Source organism: Zootoca vivipara, chromosome 14 (genome assembly GCF_963506605.1).
Source record: "Zootoca vivipara chromosome 14, rZooViv1.1, whole genome shotgun sequence".
NCBI lineage: Eukaryota > Metazoa > Chordata > Lepidosauria > Squamata > Lacertidae > Zootoca > Zootoca vivipara.
Genome location: NC_083289.1, coordinates 53,905,902 through 53,921,563, shown reverse-complemented (window position 1 = coordinate 53,921,563; position 15,662 = coordinate 53,905,902). Strand labels below are relative to the sequence as shown.

At 50.5% G+C, this 15,662-nt stretch overlaps 2 protein-coding genes across 3 annotated transcripts in view; one reads left to right on the top strand and one right to left on the bottom strand.

Moving 5' to 3' along the window:
• Positions 1-1,085, top strand: part of KATNIP (katanin interacting protein) — a 34,195-nt gene extending 33,110 nt beyond the window's left edge. For both annotated transcript variants that reach the window (XM_035131801.2, XM_060282639.1), the window contains one exon: positions 150-1,085. In XM_035131801.2, the coding sequence (XP_034987692.2) occupies positions 150-208 (59 nt within the window). In that variant the 3' untranslated portion in view covers positions 209-1,085. The remainder of the gene's footprint in view (positions 1-149) is intronic.
• A 1,274-nt stretch (positions 1,086-2,359) lies between these two features.
• Positions 2,360-15,662, bottom strand: part of LOC118092903 (germ cell-specific gene 1-like protein) — a 28,226-nt gene continuing 14,923 nt past the window's right edge. The window contains exons 6-7 of the mRNA XM_060282421.1: positions 3,832-4,335; positions 2,360-3,129 (exon numbers count right to left, since the gene is read on the bottom strand). Of these exons, the coding sequence (XP_060138404.1) occupies positions 2,724-3,129; positions 3,832-4,335 (910 nt within the window). The 3' untranslated portion in view covers positions 2,360-2,723. The remainder of the gene's footprint in view (positions 3,130-3,831; positions 4,336-15,662) is intronic.

Genomic DNA, 15,662 nt, shown 5'->3' with positions numbered 1-15,662 from the left:
CTGTTTCTGCAGACAAAATGGTTCCACCTGGTGCTGGCTGGCTGGCCCGGATTGGTCGGCCTTTGGGGCTGAGGCCCTCAAAGTCTCCTTACCTGCAGAGGCAGCGTCCGTATCTGAAAGCCACCTCTCTCCCCTTCTCCCTCTCCCAGCACTTCGCCCTAAAACCTGCATCCAGGACAAAGGATTGCTGCGGAGGATGAGACAGTGACACGAGGAAGAGACGGAGCTGGCATCTCACGCTGCTAAGCCTTGGGCTACTCCCCCCACTGCCCCACAGAGAGGGGGCACCACCTGGCCTCCTCGGGGCCAGGGCCGAAACCCCCAGGACTGCTTTTCTCAGCTGAAGCTGCATTAAATCTATTCCCTGAAGCCCCCCCGTATGCTTGGGCCAGGAGAGGCTTTGGCAGGGGGACTGCTGCAGAGAGAGGCCTTGCCAAGGCTCCCGGCGGCTCCCAGGCAGAGGAGCTGCCACAGGCCCCAATTCAGGTGCAGCTGGGGTGGGGAGAGTGCATGGCCAATGAAGAGGAGCAGTTAGGAGGAGGGGGCAGCTGGCAGCCAAGGAGACCCCTCTCCCCCCCCCCACCCAGAGCCTCTGAGCTGCTTCTGACACTTGCAGTCTGCCTTGCCCTGAGTGTGCCACAGGTAGGACACAAGGGGGTGAAGGGGGTCAGAGCGATGCCTCCTGCCCCCACTCCCTCCTTCCAGGCTTCCCAAGCTCTCTGGAAAAGGAGGCAGCGGCGGGGCCCACAACCCCAATAGGACCCCGAAGGAGAGAGCACCAATCCATAGCGGCAAGAAGCTCAAGGGGTCAAGGAGCTGCTATACAGCCCCCCCTGTTTCTAAGGCAGGGCTGGCCAGGAGCTGCAGCCACCTTGGCCCCCTCCCTCACGGTAGGAGGAGGGTTCCAGCCTGATGGGAGGGGGGTGGGTGTCCCTGGAGAGGAGGGGGGCTCGGTGGCACAATTCACCATGTCCACAGATAGGGATGCTGAATGGCAAGTTATCAGGTTGTCTCAAGGTTGTCTCCCCCCCCCCCTCGCTCCCCTTCCTCCGATGCTGTTTTGTTATTACATGGTTGCCTTATGACCTGGCTTTTTTGGTGGATTCTGTGGGGGTCTTTTTAGCAAGCTGGGGGGTGGGCCACTCACACGGCAATAAACACAAGCCGCTCCCCCTCCTGTGAGGACAGGTCCTGGGGGCTATTATGGGGTGGGGAGAGACTGCGTGGGAGCTGGAAAGCAAAGATCACTGGGCAGCCTCCGGAGGGCACCCTCCAACCCTCCACCATGGGGCTGTGGCAACTTCTTGCAGCCGGTCCTTCAAGTAACTCCCTCTGTCTCCTGCAGTGCCAATGGGGGGGGGAGCACAGAGCCTGGCCCAGGTGGGGTGGCCCCCTTCTTGGAGGAAGGAGGAGCCTCTAGAGGGCTCAGCTGCCCTCATGGGGTCTAACCCATGAACCTGTTTCCTAGTAAACCCTCCTCCCCATGAAAATCAGCCCCACTTCCCATCCTTCCAGCCCCTTCCCACAAGAGGGGGGGAAGCTGGGCTCCCCTCCCTCATCTCCTCCTGGGGGGAGCACAAGCCCCCTCTCAGCAGCAGAGGCAAGCATGGCCCAGTGCTGCCCCCCCCCCGCCTTCCCCCCCCCCAGGCAGCATTGGAGGAAATGAATCAGGCTGACATTTCTATTAGCAACCAGCGAGGAGAATGCGTGAAGGAGGAGGCTGGCTGTGGCCAGGATTATTTATCCCACTTAGGGCTGTCAGGAAAGCGAAATGGTGGTCAGTCAGCCATGGCCAGGAGGATAGGCATTGCCCCCCCCCCCAGCACTGGCTCTCTCTCTCACACATCCTCCCCCTCCCCTCCCCGCTCAGTTGGTGGCCTTTGCGGCAGAAGAAGTCGAGGTTCTCTTGGTGCTTTGCGCCATCCCACCTTTCCCGAGGGCACACAAACCCACCCATGTCATGTTTGGCTGCCCCTTAATCCCCTCCCCAAGTATAAGACTTGGAGGCCGAGTTTGTGGCGCAGGCAGTGATATCATAGAGTCATAGAGTTGGAAGAGACCACAAGGGCCATCCAGTCCAACCCCCTGCCAAGCAGGAAACACCATCAAAGCATTCCTGACAGATGGCTGTCAAGCCTCCGCTTAAAGACCTCCAAAGAAGGAGACTCCACCACATTTCTTGGCAGCTAATTCCACTGCCGAACAGCTCTTACTTTCAGGAAGTTCTTCCTAATGTTTAGGTGGAAAAGTGTTGACAGCCAGCTATGGCAGGGAGGAGCAGAGAGAGAGAGAAGGGGGCCAGATGTATGGCTGGCCAAGGTACCAGCCTCGGGGTCAGCCTCTGCCAAAGCTGCCCCCCCCCAAGCAGGACACACCATCGCCTTGAAGCAGCTGCACAGACGGCAACATCCGAGGATGGAATCCCTGAGACTGCAAAACAAAAACCTTGACTAAATATCAGCAGCACAGAAAGCAAGAGGCAACCTTTTAAAAAACAAAACCAGCAATATTTAATACATATCTGTCTTCTTTTTTTAAAAAAAGCTATGAATGAATATATGCGGTGTTCTGCAGACTCAGGATTGTCCCAAGCCAAGTCCACCTGCTTCTCCCCAGGCCTCTAGCGGTGGCAGGGACCGTGGGTGGGAGGGGGCCAAGGTCACCCCTGCCTGCCTGCTGGCCCTTGGCTGGGCGCCCTTTGTCCCCAGCGGCCTTTGGCCTTCCTACACGCCCGGCTGCATCCTCTCCCGCAGGGCCTGGCTGCTCATCCCGGGGAAGATGCTCTGCAGGATGTCGCAGTAGACCGTGTACAGCTCCGGGTCCATTTGGGGTCTGGGGAGGGTCCTGGAGTTGCAGGCCTGGTCGGCCACCGCCAGGTGCTGCAGCAGGTAGACGTCGCTGAAGAGTAGGGCCAGGATCTTGTGGGCAGCCTTACAGGGGTCCTTTTCGGACTGCACCAAGGCCTTCAGCTCCGTCAGGGTGTAGCCGTTGTAGCGCTTGCTCTCCTCGGCCAGAGGCTGCACCGTCTCCCCGATGTGCCGGACCTTCCACCGGAGGCACTTCAGCTCTTCCCGGACCTCCTGCAGCTCTTGCTCCACCGCCAGCAGCTCCTGACGGGTCACCAGGCCTCTGCTGGGAAGAGAGGGGGGGAGGGGGCATCATGGACTTAGCAGCCCCTCCCTCTGCTAGCACTGCTTGTGCCCCTTTCAGGCCACCTGCTGGGAGAGGGAGGGGAAGTGCCCTTGTGCCCCGTGAGGATGGGCTTCCTGGAGGCATTATTTGCCGGATACTGCCAGAGGCAAGCTGGGAAGGCTTTGCTCACAGCCAGTGGCAGGGCCCTAGCAAAGTCCGTCCACACAGACCTGAATGCCACTCGGGAGACCCGTCTCTTTCTCTCTCCGGCCACAGAGGCAGTGCGCACAGCAGGAGAACATTCCTTGCACACCATGGGCATCTCATCCTCCACACATCCCACATTCAACTCTCTTTTAGGTCTGCAGGACGACAGTGTCACAGACACACAACACTTTCCCTTGCCACATTTTTCTAAAGTGGCGCATGGGACCACACAGAGAGCCTCTTGCTGTTGCCATGGCTGAACTCTGACACTGCAGACCAATAGGAAGAGGCAGGTGTTGGCACCCACAAAGCCCCCAGCAAGAGCCCCAAGATGGAACCTCAGCCACTTCTTGGATGAACGAGGCGGAACAGCTCCCTCCTTTACACTACCATGAGACTCATTCCTACAGAGTTGAGCAGAGAGGCTCTCGCAATCCCCGCTGCAGAATGAGGCCGCCTTTTGGCAGCAGGCCCCTCCCTCAAACCACAAACCTCTTCAAGTCCTCCTCTTCCTGAGCTGCTCTCATGTCCTCTTCTGCCAGCTTCACATGCCCAAGGGGCTGGGCACGCATCTGTCTTGCCAGCTGGTTTGCTGATGCCGCAGCCAGTAGCTCTCGGCTCGCAGGAGGATTGCCATGGCGAGGCAGCAGGACTCTGCGCATCATGTTCTCTGGCACCAGGTTGGGCCTTGGGGGGGCTGGGCGGGACGCCGGCCTTGAGGAGGGGCGAGGGGCATGGGGCCCAGGTCCTGCTGCTGACACCCCCGCCTGCGCACTTAGATTCAGGCGGCCGTGCTCAGCAGTCCCTCGAGTGGCGGCTGGGGCCGCGTCCAGATGCCTGGCTTCAGGGGAGGCGAGGCGGCTGCTGGGCTCCGACAAAAGCGAGGAAGAATTGGCGGTGCTGGTGGAAGAGTTGGACGGGGACTGCGAGGCGCTCCTCTGCCCATCGTGGCTCCTGGCATTTCTCTGCGGCTTCACAGCTGAGTGTTGTGCAGCCCTGCAAGAGAGCAAGAATTTTCACTCTCCTGGCCAGCACATTTTATGTCCCGTGAGCAAAGGACGCGGCTGCTCCAAATGCATGGAGAGCAGGATCTCTCCCCACTCAGACAAATGGGGGGGTTGCAATGAGAATTTGGGGGGCAGGTGGAGGCAAAGGCCTTGCATGCATTTTCTCCTTCCCTCTGCAAAAAAAGGAAAGGAAAAAGGTCTGTGGGGGTCTTTTGCACAGCAGTTCCCTCCTGAACCAGCCAGGGGCTGAATCCCCAAAACTCTGTGGAAGGGCACCAGAGCATGCTTGTGGTGGGAGGCAGAAATCCCCCCTGGGATCCTGGCCACAGTAAGCAGGCCAACCACAACACAGGCCCACAGGCTTGGAGGGGGGAGGGCTCCTGCTGCCCACTTCCTCCATGACCATTGGGCAAAGGACCCAAGCTGGCAGGATGGCATTGCCCCCCCCACCTACTGCTGGCTGTCCCAGGTGCAAGTTCTGCTTATGGGCTCCTTCAGGGAGCAGGGAGCCCAGCTGGCCTGGGCAGACTTTGCAGGGAGCCAGACCCTCTTCAGCAGAAGACTTTACTTGGCCCTCTCTTGCCGCCAGCAGTCCAGGTGTGCCCTTCTGCCCCAAACGCAGCCAGCCTCCCTTGCAGCCAGAGGTTCCTTCCAGCCGGACGTGCGCCTTCTCCCATCTTATGCCCCCAAGGTGACTCAGGGAAGCACTGCGGCAATCAATGTGTCTGTGCACAAGCAGAGGTAGAAAAGTAGGATCCAGTCTACACTGGGGGGAAAGGATGGCAGGGCTGCAACAAACGGCCTCAGTTGCCCAGAGGAAGCTGCCTGGGCCTGGGCAACCTAGCTCATTGTGGTCCACACTGACAGGCAGCAGCGATCCAGGGTTTCAGGCAGGGCTCTGCCCCAGGCGTAACAAGGTGCTGCTGGGGATCACGGCTGGGACTTCCTGGGTGTACAGCAGCTGCTGTCCCCCCTGGCCTACAGCCCTGGCCAAGCCCAGGTGCAACAGGGTGGGAGAGGGAGAGGGAGAGGGAGGGGACTCCTGGAAAACCAGCAACATTCGGCTTCTCTCCTTGAAATCTCTCCATTCCAGCTGGTCCTTTACAAAAGTTCTGTTGCCAAGAAGCAGCACACAGGTTTCCTTTTTCCCTCCTCCCTCCCTCCCTCCCTCCCTCCCTCCCTCCCAATCCCTTTCTTTTACTGTTGTGTCTTTTAGACTGTCAGCTCGAACGCAGGACGACTGCCTTATCACTGGCCGCTCTGGGAAAGCGAGATAAAGAGGCTTTAAATGAACAAGGAACAGGTCCCTGTCACACAGACACGGTAAATGTGGCAGAAAGGACCGTCCCCAACCAACCCCCAGCTCAAAGAGCAGCCACAGAATCCAAGTGCCAAGTCAGACGGGCAACACAGCCAGCCCATCACAGAACCAGGCAATTGTCAAATTGGAAAGGGACTCCCAAGGGTCATCTAGTCAGCTAGGGAATCCCTGAGTGATGGCCATCCAACCTGGTCACTCAGGTGAAGAAGCTTCGGGTCTCTGGGTGGTTTTGGGGTTTTTTGTGGAGGGGGGTCAGCTGCATACTGATAAATTCAGTTTGGGCAACTAAAGCTGACTGGGACTTGTTGTGCAAGAACCCCAAAGGATCAGATAAGGAAAGTGACTGGAAAACTGGGCTAACTCTGGAAAGTGTGGTGTAAATAATGAGCAATCAGTAAATAAGAACTGGCAGCCCCCTTCTCCGCCTTTGCCCACAGGGCCACCCCCACCCCCGCCGGTCCCTGGAGATCGGTGAAACAGACAAAGCAGGACTCAAATGGTGCAGAGAAGAAGCCCACCCCATCCACGTGGAGGTGCCAGCATTTTTTGGGGGGGGGGGACACATGACGTGTGCCTGGTCACACCAGGCCTGGGCTGAGCATCTCCCCGTGGCTCTGCAGGGCAGCAGAGGAAAGGGCAGGGGTGGCGCTGGCTCAGGCGGCTTCCACGGCCGGACGGAGCTGGCACCTGCCTCTTGGCCCAGCAGTGAGATTCTTCCAGAAGCAGGAAACCAGAGTGCCAGGTGCCCTCGGGGAGCGGAAGAGGCACCAGGGAGGGTTCTGGATTTAGACAGCCCTTCTGTCCAAGGGGCTCTTCTGACATCCACAAAACGTTACTCTGAAGCGCAACTCACACCCGCATGCAGAGCCCCCCCTTTACCAAATCACCCAGCAAGACACACGGCGGGCCAAAGGGGATTGCCACAGCCCACAAAGTCGACGCAGAAGCATCAGGCAAGCAGGCACCTGTGCCACTGGTTCAGAAATGAGCCCGGCGCCTATTTAGCTACTGGTAGGAGTCCAATTGGGGAGGTGAGAGCGGCAGGCCTGGTTGGAAGCCCTCCAGCCAGTCTCTCTCAGGCCCCTTACAGGATTAATGCAAGGGCAAAGGGGTGCAGGGAGGGCTGCCAATGACATGAGGAGAAGAATCAGCTGGTTGAGAAAGAGGAGTGGCCACCGGTGCAACCCTTCCAGTCATGAGAACCACCGGTCATCATCCAAAATTGCATTCACAAGGCGAGTAATTGGTGGCCTAAGCCAAAGCAGCTTTGCAAAACCTGACCTGTGAGACCTTTGCTAAACCTCAGCTGCCTGAGAAAGCCATGCTGGGCAATTCCTTGTTCCCCATGCAAGCCAAGCAGGTGGAGCCTGAACGACAAATGCGGCAGGACAAGACAGATGCAGCTATTGGGCGGCACACAGGAACGCAGAGCAGCCCCCCATTTGAAGGCAAACCCAGGTGGTTCCCCCCACCACACACACAACACTGAGGTTGGTGCTGCTCTGCTTGCCCCATGAAGCCAGGCTGGCATCCCAGAAGGCGAGGCTTCCATGCCCAGAGAGACAGGGTGAAGTCAGGAATTGGGGGTGAGGGCGTCAAAGGTGGTTGTGTGGCCTCTGACACTTTGAGGCCCTCGGCAGTCTGTGCCCCCCCTGGAGAGCCGCCATGCAAGACAGACCGCGAGTCGGAGACAGGCAGGCGGCACTTACTATGGGAGGAGTAGCCATGGAGGCATGCTAGCCTCACGTCCCCCGTCTCACCTCTTTCCTCCTCCAGCCTGGAAAAGAGAACATACAAGTCGCGCCTTGGGCAGGAGCCGACTCCCCAGCCCCGGATTGGGGCCCGGGAGGAGCCCAGCTGCCTCCACAGCCAAAGCCACAGGAAACACAGCGACACAGTCAGGCCCTTGGGTCCATCTGGCCCAGCAGTGCCCACACTGACTGGCAGCAGCGCCTCTCCAAGAGTCCCTGTCAGCCCTGCCTGGAAGTGCCAGCAGAGACTGAGCCAGGAATCCTCCGCTTGCAAGGCAGAAACTCTGCTGTGGAGCTACAGCCAGCTGCCTCTTCCTCCTTCCTCACATACAAGGCAAAGGCTGGGGGGCAGGTCAGGAAAAGGGGGACACTGTTTGCTCTCTCTCTCTCTGCTTTCAAAAGAGTGTGGCCTGGGGGGGGGTGCAGCCATTCCAGAACTGAACCCCCACAACAACCCCCGCCCTGCCCTGCCCACAGCTGCGGGATCCCAGAAGATCAGATGAGATCACCTTACCTATATCCCCCCTCCCAATGCGGAATTGACGCTGCTATAGGGGACACACAACCCTTTGCTCTGCATTTTTAAGAACTCGGACCCCACCCCACCTAGGAAGGTCCAGCAAGCTGTCTGTAGGACATTGCCGCAAGAGGAAGAGTCCAGGAAGGACTTTTGCAGGGAAACGTCACCAGGATTGTTGATGCTCCCCTGCCATTCCCAGGGACGAGCCCTGCTCCTCCGCACCTCACCAGCCCACGCTGGTCAACCAGGAAGAGTCACAGGAAAGGCAATGAGCAGGAAAAGGGCTGAAATGCCTCTTCAACACTTGCCGCGCTTCCCTTCAGCACCTCCATTTTGTTATCGGAATTCTAAGGTCTCAGGTATAGAATCAATGCTCACAAATGTACAAGGCAAATGCACATACGTAAGTATCTAAACCGCGTGTCTGAAATAGTACAGGAGAGCAATCCTGAAGCCATTTTGACTCTCCCAAATTGACCTCAAATATTTCTCTGCAAGGAGGGAGGAAATGGGAAAAGCTTTCCAATTGCCTTTGGACTGGAGGGGCTGAAACATCCCGGCAAATACAGTCCACCATGTATCTGTTAAGCTGAGCACACTATCAATATGCGCAAGAGATTCAGGAACTATAGTATTTATGATCTCAAAGGAATGGCCAGGCTGTGCAGAAAATGCAATTAAGTAAGGCATTTCCAGGTAACCTGGCAGACAGGCGAGAAGCAACACACTCAAATCTCTGCTGGAGACCGCCTCCTCCTGTGATGTATGTATGATGTTTTTGGGGTGGTCTTGGGCTAGAGGGTGGGCAATTTCAAAAGTCTTTATAGAGGCCTGCACACCATTTTTCTGGGTCTCTCTTGCTTTCTTGCTAGGAGGGAGGGGACTCTGTTGCATCAGAAGAATAAAGACCTGCCTTACTTTCACTGCATCCTGCCTCCATTCATTCATCTCTGACCGATTGTGGACTCAGTCCCTTGGGGGAGTTGGGCAGCAAAAGCCAAACCCCCCCCTCATTTTCTATATCGGTTTGCAAGCCCCACCCATCCTCACAAGGCAGGCCAAGCCCTTGAGTTACCACAAGAGGGGGGGGACCAAGGAAATATCACATTGTACAACCAGCTGCCACTGTCGCAAAGCCCCTGCGCTTGACCATAAACATGCCCAGAGCAAGGCAGGAGAAGGAAAGGTTCTCTCTTCCCAGCATCAGCATTTGCTGTCACTTAAATGGGGGGGGGGCAGAACTGCAGGGCTTTGAGACAGCAAACATTAAAATACAGGACTCTTCCCTTCCTGTTGTTATAAGAATTTTGAGGTCATATCTATATATATATAATAATTGTTCATAAAACATGTACATGAATGTACAGGCACATGTCTGAAGCAGCACAGGAAGACAGGCCTTTCTGACACCATTTTGACTCTCTCTCTCTGACCAGGTGTTCCTCTGCAAGGAAGAAGTGGGGTGGGGGGAACCTTCTCATTGTCTCAGGAATTAAAGTGATAATCCCTGGCATCCTGATACCTGACTGCCAGACAAAAGGGTGTGATTAACTTGGCTGGGAAACAGGGAAATGTAAATATCTCTCAATTTTGTTGATTAGGTTTTGGGGGGCAGGGGGCAGGGTCCAGACTGCTCAGATTACTGCCACCAGACCTCCCCTTTCATGATGTACCTATGATGAATCTAGGGAGGGGGGTCTTGGGCTACACCCCTTCTGTGACATATGGATGATGCTTCTGGGGGGGTGGGCTGAAACCAATTTCAAATTTCTTTTTAAGGGCAAGACATCTTTGTTTGGGGTTCCTTCCTTGTTCTCCTGTGTGAGAGGAAGGACCCTGTTGCAACAGTTAAAATAAAAGTGCCTTGCTTCGTACGTCCTGGTTTGGTCTCTGTTATTTGGTGGGCAGGAGACGCTTAAATTCGTCTGCTTGCCTGGATCCTTGAGCTCTCCCTGGGTCAAGATCCATTTCTCTGGGTTCATAGGAACCAGCTTAAATTTTAAAACAATTTGGCGACCACTTCGGGGACCCAGTTTTGCCTTGAGCTCCGGGTTCACTGAGGAAGGGGAGCCCAGCGCGCCCTTGCCTCTTTTGCAGGGGGGTAAACCAACCTCAGGACCCGAGGCACTTGGTAGTAATTGAGAGTCCAAGCGGGACCCCCAGGACGAAGCAACGTTTAAAGGGACAAGGCTGTTTTTTTTTAGGAACCAGTTGGAAGCTGGAGACAACGGGATTCGACTGAAAGGATCGGTCGTGAGTATTAAAAGGGGACACCTTGGGTGAGCTAAGAACCACAGCAACTAAAAATCTATTTCTCCACTTGGACTATCCTTTTCTACTCTCCTCTTTGGACCTTAGTTGCAGCAAGGCTGCCAGGCACAGTTACAGAGTAGAACTGAGGTCCCGGGCAACAGTCTTTACGTTAAACGCAGAGCTTAGAAAGACTGTCCCAGCTCCCTTCTGCCAAACTGAGCAGAAGTCTGAGCAAACTGTCGCTTTTCTACCAATCTGGGAATCTGGCTATCCCAGCTCTGTTTCCTATTCCTCTGCTCTTAATCTTCGGGTGAAGCCGCCCCTAGACACCCCCGATCCCCACCGGGAAGTGACGGGGTTGTTCTAGATCGCAAGGTCACCCGTTCTTTTCAAAAAACCTTCCTTCCAAGGCTAACCACCCGGCATTGCGTGGGCAAGCGTCCAGGGCAGGTAGTCTTTCTATTAGATTGTAAGAGGCAGGAAGTTGCTGTGGAACCCTCAGGCAATTGATGACCAGTGGGAGGGTTCCAATAGGGTTTTAGCTGCACCAGGCCGCCTAGTAGTTAGTGCACGCGAACGGCAGGCAGGAACACCACTAGGACGTGGGGGTGAGTCATAGACTCGGGAAGTTAAGAGTGTCCAGGAACAGGGTCGGGGACCCGAACTGCAGTATAAAAAGGCTTAAGTAAAATGGGTGCAACCCACTCTAAGGAATTCCTTTCCCAGACTCCCAACCGAGGCAAAGCACAACTGAGGCTTGGCTCCGGTAAGGACTTTGAGGATGAAAGTCCACTCCAATTCGTTCTCTTAAATTGGCACGAAATCCCCGGGGCGGACAAGCTTGAAGGGAACCAATTGCAAAAACTTTGTAAGAAAAAAACACTGGGTCCGCTTTACTATGGACCACCCAGATGAGGGGAAATGGCTACCAGGAGGTTCCTTTAACATACAGTGAATCTCCGCTTTAAAATTAACCCTGGTGAACTCTGAATGAGAAAAGTTTTGTGAGGAATCCTACAAAGTATGTTATGGTATAAAATTATATATGTTTGCATGTTACATGTTGTCTGTGTTGTCTGTGAAGTGTATGTGCGTCTGATCCTTGTGTCTGCTATAGTTCATTGTTCCCCTTAAAGTAAATGAGAGATATAATCCAGGTTTAGGAAATTAGGGGTTTGTGTAAAATTTGGCCATGACACCCACAGACTGCCTTTTTTAAAGCATGCATAGTTTAAAATAATATAATAATAAGGCAAGCTTGCTTAAATAATCTTATGTAAGGGCTTGATCAACCCAAAAACAATGGCAAATATTTAAAAGAGTGGAGGTAGTGTGTAAAGGTTTGTTTTAAAGAGGCTGTAGAAGGCCATTTTTTCCTCTCCAAAAGTAAAAAGAGGGGGCAGGATGAAGGAAAATAAGAGTAGTAAGTTTGAAAATGCTTGCTCAATGCTTTGAAAATATTTTGAAACTTGAAAATGTTCACTTCATGAGGTGTGCAAATGTTGTTATTGAGAGAGGCTACAAAGGGGAGTCTTCCTCCAAGTGACTAGAGGAATATTGACTAAAGGAAAATTGAACAGCTATTCCTATAAAGGTGAATTGTTTGTCAAAAGTAGAGCTTCCTTAGCCAGGAATTGTCTATCTGAGTCTAGTTTTAACTTCAATTGTGTTGGGCTCCTGATATCACCTCTTAAGGAAAAAAACTCATCTGCTAAAGGGTTCTATATAAAGTTGGTATTTTCATTCAAATCTTGTGAATCCTGTATCTTAGAGGGTTAGACTAAATGACCTCAGGGTCCCTTCTAACCCCCATTTTAGAGCTATGTGAAAGGCAATGTGTCTGATGTGGTGATGGGTTGAAATTCAGCCCAGCTCTGCTTTCTGGCAAGGAAAGATTATTGGTTTTCAGAGTTGGAACAAGAGTGTAATTGTTGTTTTTGTGGAGTGATTATATAAGTTTTTATCACTTTCTCTATTAAGGGTTAAAGTTTAAGCACATATGAAAGTCTTGAACATTTCCCAATCTTTCTCTAGAGAGTAAAAGTGGGGTGTATGTGCATACCTACCCCTTTCTGTACAGAAAGGGGGAGCGGGAAGGGAAAAGGGAGATTGTAACCTTGAAAATGTTTGTTTGTGAACTCATAATATTTAAGGTCTGTGTCACAAGGGAGCCATGTGCTCTGTATGTAATGTTTCACCATGTGACTATGGAATATGGTGTTCCTTCTAGGGAAATGTTATTAAAAGTAGAGGATCCATAGCCAGCAAATGTCTATCTGAGTCACTTTAACCTTGATTCAAATGGACAGAATGGTTTTAGTAAGGAAGTAAATTCCCTCTTAAACTGTTTATCCAATCTTAAGGTTTGCTAAAGGCTTCTATATAACGTTGGTACTTTTAATCTTCCCCTTCCTTATTTTTCCCTTAGTACACACATGTGCTTCCGTGATAGGGCATAGCCTGTGTTTCCTTCCCAGTCAGGCGTCTGTACTCAAATGTATGTGTATCCTAAGGGCAGTGATAGTGTTGAGATCCCCATATTTCAGAAGGGGTGGACTAGATTACTCAAGATCCCTTCCAACCCTTTCCAAACTTGCAAAAAGGAGGGAGAGAAAATGTGTTTGTAAGCACTGAAAAGTGAGTTTCTGTGTAAAATCTAACCCTATTTTAAAATCTACTCTTTCCCCTTCCCTTCCTTTATTCAGATGGTAATTTTGTCAAGAGGTGCAGCACTTTAAAAAATGGTACAATAGACTGCCGAATCATGAACTCTGTACATGCACAGAGGCTATGTCAGCTTGAAGAGGAAAATAGAGGAGAAAAATGAGGTTTTAACTAAGGGGCGAAAAGGTTATAATCTGCTCATGAAATATTATTCAAATTTCTTAATGTAAAGCTTTGAACCACTGAGGGAAAACAACCTCATGTGTGTTACTGGTCCATCAAGGTTAAGTGGTTGCCAAGTTCCAAAAATCTTAACATGCCAGATTCTTTCCACAGGTATAAATAGCAGAGTACTACTATAAGTCTGTCTCTTGAGTAGTTTATAAATTAATTAAGAGGTTCAAGGTTATGCTTTGCACATGAAACTTAAATTTAAATTTCCTTATGTAAAAATAAATAGATAAAGAACCATTGAGAACCATCAACTGTTTAGAAGCTGCCAATTCCAGTTCAACATGCAAAACTCTGTACATTTTAGGAACATTTCCTGACTGATTTTCACATGAAATAATTTTCCCTTTCCAGCAGAATACTGAGATTCAGGGTGTGGAGAAATTCTTTCAGAACCTTAATGCAAAATTATCTCCCAATGGGGGGGGGGGGACGCCACCTAAACAAGCCCCTCCACACTTGGAAATTCATAGAAAATTGCTGTCTACCAGTTGACAGACTATGCAAACAAAAGGCTCCATTTCTTTCCTAGCAGGTACTCAGGATGGATACTTATCTCCCATTTGCATTTCACCCCGAAGCATTACCCTATGTTAATATAACCCTCCCTTTTCTAATGTAGCAATGATTGAGTGTTTTGCCAATTCTTTTCTTCCACAGCAAAAAAAAAAAAAAAAAAGTGAGGAGTGAGGAGATACAAACAGTAATTTCATTTCTCTTTGGCGCTTCTCTTTAGCTTATAAATAATCTGCTTCCATTTATTATATCAGTTTTTCCATTATGTCTATGAAATTATTCTAACAATAACCAGGTAAAAATTGTTGTGTGAGTGGTAATCTAAATTTTATTTTGTTTTATTTTTGTATCTTTTTTTTTTTGGTATTTCTACTTTTTCTTTCTGTACATACAAATGTAGCATCTAAGTCATTCTTTCCTGTAAATAATAATAATAATAATCCCTTTCAAACAAGATACATGAACCTCAAAGAGAATTCAGAACCACATAAGGAAAATGTTAATAACTTATCGATTGTGTCCTAATTAACAAAATTTTTGTCCTTTGTTTCCTCCACAGCCAAACTAGGTGAAGTAAATTAAACTGACTGAGTAGACAATAACAGCAGTAATTAAATAACTATGATCTTATATTATTTGCAGCTCCCCAAGAAGAAATTTCTAGAATATTCTCCCCTTTCTTGACTATTTATCACTATTATTTTTTAACTAATTATATCTTCAGGCCCCAACCCCCTGCAGGCCTATTTTCAAAAGGATGTTTTACAGGAAACCAAATTGACATTTTATCTCTTTGATCACAACCTAAGAAGGAGGACCTAGAAAGCTATAACGTTTCAGCAAGGTTTAGAAGTGCTGTTATAGAAGTACTGTTAACTTCCTCCCAGTGACTCGAAGGCAGACAAGAAAACCCCCTTGTTGGAGATACATGCAAAAGCAGCAAGAATTATCTCAAGTTCACCTGATTGCCTCAAGATATACAAATGGCGTATAATTAATAATTTGAAGGTTTTGTGCATTATGTGTTATATAGGAATACTGAAATGTGTCAAATGACTTTGGGACAAAGGGGGAAAGTGAATTGCAAGGACATTCTCTCTCCTTGACCTCAAGACTCTGTGCCCTAGGATTTAAAAGCAGCCGGAATTGTCTCAAGATCATGATGGCCTCAAGACATACAACTGATATATAATTATTAGGTCTTATGTTGCGTGATATTCGACAGAAACATTGAACTATGTCTGACAGTATGTTATTTCCACAAGGAGGGGGAGGTGAACCAATTTTGTGTTTAATTGTTGGGTTTTTTTTTAAAAAAAAAATGTATAGTGTCCCAATGTTTTTTTTTTGTATTATTGCCATGCATTGTATGCCTTTTAAAGGATCAGGATATTGCATAGTTCAGTATTTAGATTAGATCAACTTATGACCACATTTTCTTGTCCCACCTGGCACTCTGCAGTGTGCCAACCTTCTCTACACATTTTTTAAATTTGTTTTTACTCATTTTACCAAGAATAAGCTCCAAGATCCATGAAACACCAGATAAATGAAGGTATTTATGTCTTGATTTAACAGGAATGATCCCTTTTAGAGTTAAATTTGACTAATTTGGACATGTTTTATGGGGCTGTATAAATTTTAATTTGGCTTCAGTTCTAATTGGGCAAGTGTATCCAAGGTGCAAGTAGCTTTCTTCCTTTAAGAGCAACTGGGCAACTCCCTACAGTGCAAGGCCAGAGCCTATAATAAAGGCCCATAGAAAGCCCAAGGCAAAGGCATCTCTCTCATGACATGTCCAAACCTGTGGCAGCTATGGTGAGTGCCAGGCGACATGGTCAATATGAAAGCCCTAAGGGGATTCACCAGGGATTGTTGCTGTTGTGCCACGTTGGAGGTGTGCAACCAGAGGAGAGCTAGCTTTTGACACCTGAGAACACACAAAAGGGTAAACAAGCAAACTGCACTTTCCAGTCAATATTGGTGGACCATCCTGTTAAGTGTAATACATAGACCATTTTTGAGAAATGCTTCTCCCAAAGTACTAAAACAACACATCT